Raw genomic sequence first — 15,840 nt, 5'->3', positions numbered from 1 at the left:
TGTGTTACTCACACTAATGTGCACAGGATTACAGACTGCACCTCTGTTACTCACACTAATGTGCACAGGATTACAGACTGCACCTCTGTGTGTTACTCACACTAATGTGCACAGGGTTACAGACTGCACCTCTGTGTGTTACTCACACTAATGTGCACAGGATTACAGACTGCACCTCTGTTACTCACACTAATGTGCACAGGATTACAGACTGCACCTCTGTGTGTTACTCACACTATTGTGCACAGGGTTACAGACTGCACCTCTGTGTGTTACATTAATGTGCACAGGATTACAGACTGCACCTCTGTTACTCACACTAATGTGCACAGGATTACAGACTGCACCTCTGTTACTCACACTAATGTGCACAGGATTACAGACTGCACCTCTGTTACTCACAATAATGTGCACAGGATTACAGACTGCACCTCTGTGTGTTACATTAATGTGCACAGGATTACAGACTGCACCTCTGTGTGTTACACTAATGTGCACAGGATTACAGACTGCACCTCTGTTACTCACACTAATATGCACAGGATTACAGACTGCACCTCTGTGTGTTACTCACACTAATGTGCACAGGGTTACAGACTGCACCTCTGTGTGTTACTCACACTAATGTGCACAGGACTAGACTGCACCTCTGTGTGTTACTCACACTAATGTGCACAGGATTACAGACTGCACCTCTGTGTGTTACTCACACTAATGTGCACAGGATTACAGACTGCCCCTCTGTGTGTTACTCACACTAATGTGCACAGGATTACAGACTGCACCTCTGTGTGTTACTCACACTAATGTGCACAGGATTACAGACTGCACCTCTGTGTGTTACACTAATGTGCACAGGATTACAGACTGCACCTCTGTGTGTTACTCACACTAATGTGCACAGGATTACAGACTGCACCTCTGTGTGTTACTCACACTAATGTGCACAGGATTACAGACTACACCTCTGTGTGTTACACTAATGTGCACAGGATTACAGACTGCACCTGTGTGTTACACCAATGTGCACAGGGTTACAGACTGCACCTCTGTGTGTTACTCACACTAATGTGCACAGGATTACAGACTGCACCTCTGTTACTCACACTAATGTGCACAGGATTACAGACTGCACCTCTGTGTGTTACTCACACTAATGTGCACAGGGTTACAGACTGCACCTCTGTGTGTTACTCACACTAATGTGCACAGGATTACAGACTGCACCTCTGTTACTCACACTAATGTGCACAGGATTACAGACTGCACCTCTGTGTGTTACTCACACTATTGTGCACAGGGTTACAGACTGCACCTCTGTGTGTTACATTAATGTGCACAGGATTACAGACTGCACCTCTGTTACTCACACTAATGTGCACAGGATTACAGACTGCACCTCTGTTACTCACACTAATGTGCACAGGATTACAGACTGCACCTCTGTTACTCACAATAATGTGCACAGGATTACAGACTGCACCTCTGTGTGTTACATTAATGTGCACAGGATTACAGACTGCACCTCTGTGTGTTACACTAATGTGCACAGGATTACAGACTGCACCTCTGTTACTCACACTAATATGCACAGGATTACAGACTGCACCTCTGTGTGTTACTCACACTAATGTGAACAGGGTTACAGACTGCACCTCTGTGTGTTACACTAATGTGCACAGGGTTACAGACTGCACCTCTGTGTGTTACACTAATGTGCACAGGGTTACAGACTGCACCTCTGTTACTCACACTAATGTGCACAGGATTACAGACTGCACCTCTGTGTGTTACTCACACTAATGTGCACAGGGTTACAGACTGCACCTCTGCAGGATTTGTTCACTCAAAGGGCATTCAACTGAAAACATTTTTTGAACAACTATAATGTTTTTCTTTCTAGTTTGCCAGAGACAGAACGCGAGAGCACTGAGCACTGAGAGACAGCACTGAGAGAGAAACAGTGTGAACTGGGTATGGTGTAAATGTGTGGTAAATTGTGTATGCAGTAGGCAGTATGCAGTGGGCAGTATGCAGTGTGCAGTGGGCAGTGTGCAGTATGCAGTGGGCAGTGTGCAGTATGCAGTAGGCAGTATGCAGTGGGCAGTATGCAGTGTGCAGTATGCAGTAGGCAGTATGCAGTGGGCAGTATGCAGTATGCAGTATGCAGTGAGCAGTATGCAGTACGCAGTGGGCAGTGCACATGCACACAGCACAGAGAACATGACTCACCACTGCAGATGACTCCAGCCTCTTGTTCACGTGAGCACGCAGCTCGGCTCCAAGAGGAAACCGCACACTGTGAGAGCCGTGTCTCGTTCCCACGGCAATCAAACACATCGTGGCTGATTGGCCCACTCCCATTTCCAAACCAGGTCTGTCCTGGCACTGCCACTGCAGTCCCACACCCCAGCTGCTGGCAGAGGACATTGGAGGCCCTGCTATCCCAGCATGCATCACACACTGTCCCCCAGGTACCCTGGTACTTCAGCTCCACTCGACCAGAGCAGATGTCATGGCCGCCAGCCAGCCTGAACTCTGTGTACCCTACACACAGCACAGTGGGGTTAGCATCTGCCCAGCACTGACATACTAAAGGAAACTTATGGAAGAGGCTAACAGTGGGGTTAGCATCTGCCCAGCACTGAGATAATAAAGGAAACTTATGGAAGAGGCTAACAGTGGGGTTAGCATCTGCCCAGCACTGAGATACTCAAGGAAACTTATGGAAGAGGCTAACAGTGGGATTAGCATCTGCCCAGCACTGAGATACTAAAGGAAACTTATGGAAGAGGCTAACAGTGTGGTTAGCATCTGCCCAGCACTGAGATACTAAAGGAAACCTATGGAAGAGGCTAACGGTGGGGTTAGCATCTGCCCAGCACTGAGATACTAAAGGAAACTTATGGAAGAGGCTACCAGTGGGGTTAGCATCTGCCCAGCACTGAGATACTAAAGGAAACTTATGGAAGAGGCTAACAGTGGGGTTAGCATCTGACCAACATTTGAAATAAATGTCCCACAGATTGAACTCATAAAGACTCTAAGAGTTCAAGATAAAGATTTCATTAAATATAAGTGTATACAGTCTGTGGGAAGTTTATTTCACATGTTGGTCAGATGCTAACCCCACTGTTAGCCTCTTCCTTAAGTGTCCATGTTCTCCTTGTGTCTGTGTGGGTTTCCTCTGGGTATCTGGGTTCCTCCCCCCACACAAAGACATGCAGGTTAGGCTACTTGGGGGGCATTAACAGGGTGTTGCTGCAAAAGAGCATGTGTTCTCAGTCAACCTACCCTGTATAAATAAAGATCAAAAGTAATAAAAATGATCTCTGAAACTATCAAAATGCACTGCAAAGAGGACTCTTACCAGAACACACCAGGCCCACATCGTTTCCATGGGAGCAGGATTGATTCTGTGAGGGTTTTCTCGGGCAGAAGTTAATCTGAGATTCGTTGCCTCTACACTGAATCTCCTCTGCCCACACCTGGCCCTCGCCCTGGCCGAATGCAGCTGCCCCACGCAGCTCTTTAAGAGCCCCACAGCCCAGCTCCCTGCACACAACCTCTGCGTCCCGCTGGTCAAAGTCAGCATCACACACCGTGCCCCAGGAGCTCCCATGATGCACCTCTACTCTCCCAGAGCACAGGTCAGTCCCGCCCACCAGCCTGACAATTTGAGGAGCTGAAGCTAAAGAAGGAATAAAGAGAGAATCATCAGCAGTGACTGGCACCTTATTCCAGAGACAACATCCAGCACAGCTGTCTGAACACAGGCCTGCACAGCTATTATACATGGAGTACAGCAGTGTGAGATGAGCCAATCACATGTATACTGCAATATGAGATGAGCCAATCACATGTATACTGCTATGTGAGATGAGCCAATCACCTGTAAATTACAGACTTAAAAAAAAAACATTCTAATAGTTATGGAAAAAGTCCATGAGAAATATAAATATGAGATTCTGTAACTGTAAATTCTGGATTGGTTCAGTATGTGTAACAATGCACACACTTACCAGCCCAGCATTCAGTTACCATTCTGAAAAAACATGAGCAGCATGTCTATGTATTATTATGACTGTGCATTCATAAAAAGCAATATATCCTCATGTAAATACAGAGGTCTGAGTTGGGTTAAGAACATTGGTAAGAGCTGAATAACACTGAGTCCTACCTGAGCAGATCACTCCAGCATCCTTTCTATGATTACAGTTATGTTTACCCCATCCTAGTGACCCACACTGCTTTAGTGAGGATTCTGATCCACTGCAGGACACATCATCCATCCATATTCTCCCAGACCCTGGTCCAAAGTGAGCACGTCCTAGTGCATCTACAGCATCTCCACAGCCCAGCTGTCTGCACACCACCCCAGCATCACTCATGTCCCAGTCATAATCACACACTGTCCCCCACTCTCCCCGATGGTAAACCTCCACTCTCCCAGCACAGGGGCTGCCACCATTCACCAGCCTCACATCCTCCCTGCCTGAGAGAGAGAGAGAGGGGGGGGCGGGGAGAGAGAAAGAGAGGGGGAAGAGATTTTCAGAAATCCGTGTGCAAATATATATGTGATCGGAAACGAACTAACTTTCAATACACTTCTTGAAACACGCCTAGACACACCTTTTGTTTGTATCCACCTGTGTATGACGATAAATACCAAGTTATCGTAAATCAATGGCGCATGCTCAAAATTAGCATAAATTGACACCCCTAAAACACCATATATGGAATTTTGGCTTTTTAAAGAGATAGTTGAAAAACGAAAAAAGCTTCTCTGTAGCAGAGATTGAAGTTCTGTTAATGGAAGTACAACAAGCCAAAAACATACACTAATCACCGGACATTAAAGTCACCTGCTTTTATTAAATCACAATTAAAAATGCTTTAAACTGTATAAACTTGTCTGTAAACACTTAATTGTGCATTTGTTTTTGTTATTTAAAGATCTTGGTAGGTACTGGTGTTCATGATCCCGTCTATCTTAACAAGTGCTCCAGGATCTGTAGAATTTTTATTTTGTAATAAAATATTAATTACTGGAATAATAAAATAACAAAACACAGTTTTCACACTTTCATTTCATTTCCCAATACGAACAGTTGAGACTCAAAGTTTTCGACTCCTATGAAAAAACTGACATCTGAAAACTTTGATCAATGATTTGTGGAAATGCATTTCTGATGGATTTACGGTGAATTTCGTTCGGCTCACGTCTGACAAATGAGGCCCAAGACTCATAACCTCAATCCTTAAAGGTTGAGATAAATTCACACCGAAACACCCTAATTGATAAACATAACCAAGATAAAAACACGTACTCATCACTCATCAACACGTACAATCAATTGTACAGCGCTTTGGATAAAGGCGCTATATAAATGCCTGCCATTTACTATCTCCCTCTCCCCCCCCCTCTCTCTCTGTCTCTCTCTCTCTCCCTCTCTCTCTCCCCCTCTCTCCCTCCCTCTCTCCCCCTCCCTCTCTCTCTCTCTTTGTCTCTCTGCATGCTGGGAGTTGGGTGTGCTGCATGCTGGGAGTTGGGTGTGCTGCATGCTGGGAGTTGGGTGTGCTGCCTGCTGGGAGTTGGGTGTGCTGCATGCTGGGAGTTGGGTGTGGTGCATGCTGGGAGTTGGGTGTGGAGAGTGTATGCCTGAGTGAGTGGCCTGACCACGACTTTGCTAAACCTTTTCCTATATTCTGCACTTGTGGAATTTAAAAACAATAAAACCATTGCACTCTTATATTTCTCTGCTGTACTGCTGTTCAATCACTCTTAAAAGCAATAGGGATGTTTTAACAAGGCCGTGGGCCAGTTTAGCTGGCTGACAGGCAGTGGCGCTGGGGGGTGGGCAGTTTACGCTGCTGCATGGCCTTACAGCCGCCCGACCGTACCTTGCTCAGTGGAAGAGTGTGTGCTGGCTGTGGCGGAGGTGGTTGGACATGATTGCATCAAATCCTCATCAAAGATGCATAAAGGCATTGTGCTGTTATCTAACAGCATTGATAAAGTAAATGCCGTGCTAGAACATGGAATAGTAATTCAATAAACTTTCACTGTGGTACTCCCTCTCGTTAACCCAGCGAGAAGGGTCACATTATCGAACATGCCGCCTATGGTAACAAAGGAAATGTTAACACAAGCTTTGTTGCGGCATGGAAAAATAGTTACGCCGATTAAAACATTGTTTGGTGGGTTTCAATCCCCTCTCTTAAGACATGTCATGTCTTTGAGAAGACAGGTGTACATGATTCTAAACAATGACACAGATCATTTGGCCATGTATTTTAATTTTAGAATAGACAATTGCGATTATACTGTGTATGCCACCTCTGACAGTTTAAAGTGTTTTATCTGTAAAGAGGAAGGTCAAATAGGCCGGCCTGTCCGAATAAGGAACAAACAAGTAATATAGAATCGACTACGGAAACGCCTGGGCCCACAGACTTAGAAGCCTCGACATCAGGCACTGCGGGGAATAGTGGGGGAAATTGGACAAGTATTGGAAATTGGGAAGGGGGGTAGCAAACAGTCTAACAATAATGCGTCTAAGAAGACGAGATGGAGGAAGAGGCGGTGAATGAACAGGCACATACTGGGGGCTTGTTGACAGATAATACTGTTATAAATCAAGTGGATGATGGCGGGGCTATAATCGATAATGTCAGTTTTAAAGTACCGCCATGAAACGGAAGCATAAGCGTACAAGCAGGATTTGGAAGTTGTGCTTAATGACAGCCTAAATAAGGGACTGCTACCACTGAGTTGTAGGAGAGCAGTTATAACACTACTTCCCAAAAAAGGAAACCCAAAAGAAGTAAAAACCTGTGGCATTACTCTGCACAGATTACAACCTCCTCTCTAAGACCTTAGCTAACAGGTTGAGAGAAGTTATTGGGGCAGGTTTTGGGGCAGACCAGACATATTGCGTGCCTGGCAGGACAATTACAGATAATGTCATTTTAATTAGAGATTTTTTTACAACCTGTGGACAGTCAAAAATTGACAGTGGTCTTATTTCTTTAGACCAGGAGAAGGCATTTGATAGAGTTAAACCTATTCATGGAGCACCCTTAAAGCCTTTGGTTTTAATCATGATTTTATTGACAAGATTAAGGTGCTGTATCAGAACATTGAGTTTGGGTGATTGAACCCCTGCTGAACAAGATAAGGCCGCAGGTTAAAGGTTTTAATATTCCACTTTGCACAGCCCATATGCAGATGATGTGGCTGTCATTGTAACAAATCAGAGAGATGTTGATGTGCTGGACAGAACTGTTAACAGCTTCAAGGTAATCTCATTTGCCAAAATAAATTGTGGAAAGAGTGAAGCGGTGCTAGTGGGGGAATGGAGAGGAGGGCCGCCTACTGTGCCAGGGGGCCTCCAGTGGAACGTGCTGGGCTGAAATACCTGGGCACCTTCTTGGGCGATGATGCCTTCACTAAACAGAACTGGGAAGGTGTGCTGGAAACGGTAGAGGCCCGTCTTAAGAAGTGGAGATGGTCGCTGCCACAGATGCCACAGGACGGACGCTGATAATCAACAACCTGGTGGCGGCAGCACTAGGGCACCGGCTGGCTTGCTTGGACCCTCCTCCTGGGTTCCTAGCAAGGTACGGGCAGTGATCCTGGAATTATTTTGGGACAAGTTACACTGGATCCCCCAGAGTGTCCTGTACCTGCCAAAGGAGGAGGGGGGGCAAGGCCTAGTGCACCTGGGCAGCAGGGGGGCTGCTTTCAGGGTACAGTTCATCCAGAGACTCTATGGCCCGGACAACATAGTCTGGAGACCCTAAGCCTGTACCATACTGAGGAAGGCATGGGGGTTGGGCATGGTCTTCCTCATGAACTGCAATGGGCTTAAGCTGAATGGACTACCCAAATTTTACAATGGATTATCGCGTGCATGGGGACTTCTGATGCACCAAAGGATGGGGCCAGTTACATCCGCTTTCTGGCTCCTAGAACAACCGGTGGTGTTTGGATCCCGACTAGACGTGAGCTGTGCGGCTGTCCCACGGCTGATAGAGTTACTCTGCGCATCAAAGACCACCAAGTTGCGACAGGTAAGAGATTGAGCCGGACTAGAATTGGACAAAGTAGAGAGCATTGGAGCATGCCTGAGAATCAGGTCAGCAAGGTATGCCACCACAGTCCTGAAGGGATGGAGGAAAGCATTGGCTGAAGAAGAAAAACTACTTTGAAGAAACTCTCCTGCAAACACAGTCCTTCACATCATAGAGGATCCATTCCCTGGACTATTGGTTTCTCCCAAGCTCACAGGGCCTGATTTTCAGGTCCTTTAATAGAGAAATAGGAGGGATAGGGTGGTCCTAGAGGGGGATCAAGGGAAGGTGCTTTACACAATGGCTGTTAAAGCAATACAGCAAAACAACTCTCTGATAGATACCCCATGGACGGCTAATTTAGAGTTGAAATCTTAATTGATAAACATAACCAAGATAAAAACATGTACTCTCTCTCTCTCTCTCTCTCTCTCTCTCTGGCTCTCTCTCTCCCTCGCTCTATCTCCCTCTTTCTCTCTTTTTTCAGATTATCAAACTTATTAAGCTTGTTTTGCATTTTGTCTGAACTCATTTTTAAATATGGCGGGTCATCTTTACTTCTTGTTACACAAGAAAAATTCTGCAGGTCCTGGAGCCTCTGTTAAGATAGATGGCATTGTGAACACCAGTACGCTCCAAGATATTAAAATAACTAAACAATGAACCCCCCCCCCCCCTCTCTCTCCCAATGAGCTTACAAGACTTCCATTAAAACTTTTTAATCTGTGTGGGTTTCCTCCCCCCATACAAAGACATGCGGGTTAGGCTACTTGGGGGGCATTGACAGGGTGTTGCTGCAAAAGAGCATGTGTTCTCAGTCAACCTACCCTGTATAAATGAAGGTCAATAATAATAAAATGATCTCTGAAACTATCACAATGCACTGCAGAGAGGACTCTTACCAGAACACTCAAGGCCCACATTGTTTCCATGGGAGCAGGATTGATTCTGTGAGGGTTTTCTTGGGCAGAAGTAAATCTGAGATTCGTTGCCTCTACATTGAATCTCCTCTGCCCACACCTGGCCCTCGCCCTGGCCGAATGCAGCTGCCCCACGCAGCTCTTTAGGAGCCCCACAGCCCAGCTCCCTGCACACAACCTCTGCGTCCTGCTGGTCAAAGTCAGCATCACACACCGTGCCCCAGGAGCTCCCATGATGCACCTCTACTCTCCCAGAGCACGGGTCAGTCCCGCCCACCAGCCTGACCTCTGCAGTTGAACAGAGAATAAAGAGAATCATCAGCAATGACCGGCACCTTATTCGAGAGACAATATTCAGCACAGCTGTATGAACACAGGCCTTCACAGCTATTATACATGGAGTACAGCAGTGTGAGATGAGCCAATCACATGTATACTGCAATGTGAGATGAGCCAATCACATGTATACTGCAATGTGAGATGAGCCAATCACATGTATACTGCAATGTGAGATGAGCCAATCACCTGTAAATTAAAGACAGACTTAAATAAACATTCTAATAGTTATGCAAAAAGACCCTGAGAAACATAAATATGAGATTCTGTAACTGCGTAAATTCTGGATTGGTTCAGTAAGTGTAACAATGCACACACTTAACAGCCCAGCATTCAGTTACCATTCTGAACCATGAGCAGCATGTCTCTGTATTATTATGACTGTGCATTCATAAAAAGCAGTATATCCTCATGTAAATACAGAGGGCTGAGTTGGATTAAGAACATTGGTAAGAGCTGAATAACACTGAGTCCTACCTGAGCAGATCACTCCAGCATCCATTCCATGATCACAGTTATGTTCACCCCATCCTCGTGACCTACACTGCTTCAGTGAGGATTCTGATCCACTGCAGGACACATCATCCATCCATATTCTTCCAGACCCTGGTCCAAAGTGAGCCTCTCCTAGTGCATCTACAGCATCTCCACAGCCCAGCTGTCTGCACACCACCCCAGCATCACTCATGTCCCACCATTCATCACACACTGTCCCCCACTCTCCATCATGGCCAACCTCCACTCTCCCAGCACAGGGGCTGCCACCATTCACCAGCCTCACACTGTCTGAGAGAGAGAGAGAGAGAGACTTTCGGAAATCTGTGTGCAAATATATATGTGATCGGAAACAAACGAACAATTTTCAATACACTTCATGAAACACGGCTAGACACAGCTTTTGTTCGTATCCACATATGTATGTCGATAAATACCAAGTAATCGTAAATCAAAGGCGTGTGCACAAAATTTGTGATTAGCATAAATTGACACCCCTCAGACTATCGACAGTTGGTTTCTCTCTTCTAGACGGAGAAAGTTGAGGATATGTTTTTGAAATGTATTAAAATATTTTTCTCTAATATTATGATATTTTTGACATTTTAGAAGGAAGTGCATCTCCGTTTCAACCTCATCTGTATTACACTGACCACATATTCTCTGATTATTTGGTAGCCAGGACGTTTTATGCCTACCCTTTTCTATGGCTAGGTTGTGGTCACTAAGTCTGTACTTGGTAAGGAGTCATCTCTGCTTCATATCTCAGAGAGTCAGAAGACAGTTTGACAGTTTGTCTGAACTCATTTTTAAATATGGCGGGTCATCTTTATTTCTTGTTAAATATGAAAAATTCTACAGGTCCTGGAGCCTCTGTTAAGATAGATGTCATTGTGAACACCAGTACGTACCAAGATATTAAACTAACTAAACAATGAACCCCCCTCTCTCTCTCTCCCAATGAGCTTACAAGACTTCCAATGAAACTTTTGAATCTGTGTGGGTTTCCTCTGGGTATCTGGGTTCTTCCCCCCATACAAAGACATGCAGGTTAGGCTACTTGGGGGGCATTAACAGGGCGTTGCTGCAAAAGAGCATGATTTCTCAGTCAACCTACCCTGTATAAATAAAGGTCAATAATGATAAAATGATCTCTGAAACTATCACAATGCACTGCAGAGAGGACTCTTACCAGAACACACCAGGCCCACATCGTTTCCATGGGAGCAGGATTGATTCTGTGAGGGTGCTGTGGGGCAGAAGTAAATCAGAGATTCGTTGCCTCTACACTGAATCTCCTCTGCCCACACCTGGCCCTCGCCCTGGCCGAATGCAGCTGCCCCACGCAGCTCTTTAGGAGCCCCACAGCCCAGCTCCCTGCACACAACCTCTGCGTCCTGCTGGTCAAAGTCAGCATCACACACTGTGCCCCAGGAGCTCCCATGATGCACCTCTACTCTCCCAGAGCACAGGTCAGTCCCGCCCACCAGCCTGACCTCTGCAGTTGAACAGAGAATAAAGAGAGAATCATCAGCAATGACTGGCACCTTATTCCAGAGACAACATTCAGCACAGCTGTCTTAACACAGGCCTGCACAGCTATTATACATGGAGTACAGCAGTGTGAGATGAACCAATCATATGTATACTGCCATGTGAGATGAGCCAATCACATGTATACTGCAGTGTGAGATGAGCCAATCACATGTACACTGCAATGTAAGATGAGCCAATCTCATGTATACTGCAGTGTGAGATGAGCCAATCACATGTATACTGCAATGTGAGATGAGCCAATCACATGTATACTGCAGTGTGAGATGAGCCAATCACATGTACACTGCAATGTAAGATGAGCCAATCTCATGTATACTGCAGTGTGAGATGAGCCAATCACATATATACTGCAGTGTGAGATAAAAAAACATTCTAATAGTTATGGAAAAAGACCATGAGAAACATAAATATGAGATTCTGTAACTGTGTAAATTCTGGATTGGTTCAGTTAGTGTAACAATGCACACACTTACCAGCCCAGCATTCAGTTACCATTCTGAACAAACATGAGCAGCATGTCTATGTATTATGATTGTGCATTCATAAAAAGCAGTATATCCTCATGTAAATACAGAGGGCTGAGTTGGGTTAAGAACATTGTTAAGAGCTGAATAACACTGAGTCCTACCTGAGCAGATCACTCCAGCGTCCTCTCCATGATTACAGTTATGTTCACCCCATCCTCGTGACCCACACTGCTTCAGTGAGGATTCTGATCCACTGCAGGACACAGCATCCATCCATATTCTCCCAGACCCTGGTCCAAAGTGAGCATCTCCTAGTGCAGCTGCAGCATCTCCACAGCCCAGCTGTCTGCACACCACCCCAGCATCACTCATACCCCAGTAAGCATGACACACTGTCCCCCACTCTCCTTCATGGTAAACCTCCACTCTCCCAGCACAGGGGCTGCCACCATTCACCAGCCTCACATCCTCCCTGCCTGAGAGAGAGAGAGAGATATAGAGGGGAGGGGGAGTGAGAGAGAGACAGAGAGAGAGAAAGAGAGAGAGAGAGAGAGATTTTCAGAAATCCGTGTGCAAATATATACGTGATCGGAAACAAACTAACAATTTTCAATACACTTCATGAAACATGGCTAGACACAGCTTTTGTTTGTATCCACATGTGTATGTCGATAAATGCCAAGTAATCGTAAATCAAAGGCGTGTGCACAAAATTTGAGACTATCGGCAGCTGGTTTCTCTCTTTTAGATGGAGAAAGTTGGGGATATGTTTTTAAATGTATAAAAATATTTTTCTCTAATATTATAATATTTTTGACATTTTAGAAGGAAGTTCATCTCCGTTTCAACCTCACCTGTCTGACACTGACCACATATTTTTTATGCCTACCTTTGTCTATGGCTTGGTTGTGGTCACTGAGTCTGTACTTGGTAAGGAGTCGTCTCTGCTTCATATCTCAGACAATCACAAGATATTCAGCCAATTTGTATTCTCGTTTTAGGGCCAGGTAGCAAGTAAGCTTGTTTTGTGTTTTGGTTTGCTTGTTCCAATGCTCCCGATAAATGGTTTTATTTTGTTTAGCAATTTGGTTTATTCTGATTTGTGTTTGTGAAGCAGTGCTGGTCTGAGAGATGTTCTTGTTAGATGAGATGATTAGTTTGTCTCAGTACCAGCTGACTTAGTGGACTCTTTTCAGGGTTCAGCTCTTGGATTTGAAATGCATGGAACTGTTGTGTTGTTTTGGGACTTGATTTCAGGTGCATCCTGAATTTGAGTGACCTTTTTTGTGTATTAATAATGAATGGGAATCATCCTAATTCAGCGCTGCATGTATTGTTTGGTGTTTTTGGCTGGATGTTCAAAATTGTTCTGCAGAATTCTGCATGTAGGGCTTCAATTGGATGCTTCTCCCATCTAATGTAGTCATGTTGGCTGAGTGGACCCCATACTTCACTTCCAGACAAAGTAATTGGCAGGATGACACTGTGAAATATGTTTGACCAGATTCTGATTGGAATGTCAATCTGGAAGAATTTGTTTCTGATTGCATAGAAGGCTCCTTTTCATTCAGTGAATTCCCTGCCAGACCAAAGTTTCCTGAGGCACTAATTTTCAGCCCCAGGTAATTATAGAACAGGGTTTGTTCTAAGGCAGTGTTTCCTAGACTGAACATGTGTCTGCTTTCCTGAGATCTTGGCTTATTTGGAATATCAGTATTTTAGATTTTTTGTGGTTTACTGTCAGGGCCCAGTTGTGGAAGTACTGCGGCGTCCTGTTCCCTGGTGGTGGCGTGGTGGTCCTCTGATGGCGTGAGGGCTGGGTGCTGCTCCTCTCAGGTCCTCTGCAAACATCCAGACGCTGCTCCGGTCCAGGTGCACATGGTCATATAGGTGCTCCGGGGTCAGAGTGGGGTGATGTGTGACTTTAACTCCCGTCAGTGTAGCGCAGTCTGTGGTGATGGCTTGGTTTATGTTATTGATTATTTCAGAAGGGACATCCTTTCGAGGCAGTAAAGTGGAGATGGTGATTTTGGCTGTGGGGAACTCCCTGCGTGCTTTTTGGGCCACCTTTGTCACTGCCTGTGGAACCCTTTCTCCCTGAGAACACAGGTTATTTGTACCTGTGTGTGTGATAATGTTATCTGGTTCGCCTAGTTCGGAACGACAAAGGAGTTTGTGTGCCGTGTCAGTAGTGGGACACCAGAATTGTCCTACCCTGTGTGTGGGGAACATCTGTCTGTGCTGCAGGAACTTGCCATTAGAGTCAATGGGTCTCATTCATGAAACGTTAGTAAATCTATGTTCAGATTTGCACATAAATGTCCACGCTACTAAAAACCTACTCCGGATTCATGAACGCCGCGGGAAACTCAGATCTCATCGTAAACTCGTGCGTATGATCATGAATGCCAATCCATCGTAAAGTGAAAGCGCGCTCCCGGTAATCAGCAATTAGCATAAATCCCCGCCCATGAATAGACAATGATTACCATATAAGGAGGTGAAGACGCATCCAGTCGACCTGTCAGTCATCATGGCGCAAACAAAGAAAGAGAAAGAAAAAAAACTTTTCCGAAGCGGAGATCGAAATCATTTTGGGTGAAGTGGAGTCAAGAAAAAATCGTTTCTTTTCTTCTATCAGTAGTGGTGTTGTGACAGGGACAGGCAAAGCGAAGGCCTGGAAGGAAGTGACAGATGCTGTTAATGTTGCCTCTGTAGACAATAGAGCCATATCCGAGGTGAAACGTAAATGGTTTGACATGAAACTGGAGGCAAATAAACGTATAAGCGCACACAAAAAACATGCATCAGCCACAGGAGGAGGAGGCTCACAGGCACAAATACCACCTGCTGACGAGCGCATCGCTGGCATTATTGGGGAGACCTCTCTGTCAGGAATTATACCTGACGGAGACACCGACATGCCTCCACTGGAGACAACATCAAACCCAGATGGTAAGGTGATAATTGTTGTATCATAATACATTCTGAAAACCATCACTGATAGCTTAGTGGTTAGTATAGTTTAACCTAGGTCGTACAGTCCCACCAAACAAACAGAACATTTGTGGGGGTTTCTCTTCGGATTGAATGAAGTGGAAACGGGAAACCAGTAATGTTATATTGTGCGTAATGGTGCGTAATGGATATCAGTGTCGGAATGTAGAGCTATTTAACATTCATTTCAAGAAAGAATATGGATAACATATATCCCACTGCAGTTTTGTATGCATCGTCTTCAAATTATTTGAATCTTAATAGCCTAAAGCTCTGTTTTATACTGTACAGTTCCAAATAAGTCAGTCTGCAGCCAACGTAAATCAAACATTTTTCAAATAAGATTTTTAAAAAAATTGCACTTATGATGACGACTATATGTTTAGAACAGCAGTCCAGGTGTATTTTTCTAGTTCTGGATGTGATGCTTTGACTTGTGGTAGAACCTATGCACTTGTAAGTCGCTTTGGATTAAAAGCGTCTGCCAAATGACTAAAATGTAAATGTAATTTATTAAAGGTTTCTTTCAAATGAAAAAAGAGCCACACATAAAACGAAAAAAAAAAACGTTGTTTCATATTTCTAGCTGGCGAGTGCAATTGTATAGGCAGGCTATATTCTTACCAATGAGCCAGCCGTTCCTCACAGCTCCATCCTCCAAACGCGTGCCAACTGCGCTGTTATGCAGGATAAATGCATCATGCGTCCCACCAGGCCACCGTGCCACAACGTTTAACAGCACACACTTTGCAGCACAGATCAGTTGCACATTAACGGAATGAAAGTTTTTCCGGTTTATGTAAGCAAATGCATCACCAGATGGAGCCTTGATGCGTACGTGTGTGCAGTCTATGGCACCGATGACACCTGGCATGTTTGCAATTGCACTGAATCCCTGCATCACTTCTACCTGCCGTTGTGCGTCATAGGGAAATTTGATGTACTCTGGCACTAGTTTTAAAATACCATTGAGCACAGCAGGGAGGATGCGG

General features: G+C 45.0%; 1 protein-coding gene across 1 annotated transcript in view; it reads right to left on the bottom strand.

The window, feature by feature from the left end:
• The window catches only part of LOC133137741 (scavenger receptor cysteine-rich type 1 protein M130-like), a 56,934-nt gene extending 44,130 nt beyond the window's left edge, over positions 1-12,804 (bottom strand). The window contains exons 1-5 of the mRNA XM_061256070.1: positions 12,741-12,804; positions 9,810-10,151; positions 8,985-9,284; positions 4,181-4,495; positions 3,365-3,685 (exon numbers count right to left, since the gene is read on the bottom strand). Coding sequence (XP_061112054.1) covers positions 3,365-3,685; positions 4,181-4,495; positions 8,985-9,284; positions 9,810-10,151; positions 12,741-12,804 — 1,342 coding nt within the window. The remainder of the gene's footprint in view (positions 1-3,364; positions 3,686-4,180; positions 4,496-8,984; positions 9,285-9,809; positions 10,152-12,740) is intronic.
• Between the last annotated feature and the right edge of the window lie 3,036 nt (positions 12,805-15,840).

Source organism: Conger conger, chromosome 9 (assembly GCF_963514075.1).
Source record: "Conger conger chromosome 9, fConCon1.1, whole genome shotgun sequence".
NCBI lineage: Eukaryota > Metazoa > Chordata > Actinopteri > Anguilliformes > Congridae > Conger > Conger conger.
The sequence above is the reverse complement of the archived record's forward strand: the minus strand, read 5'-3'. Positions and strand labels throughout refer to the sequence as shown.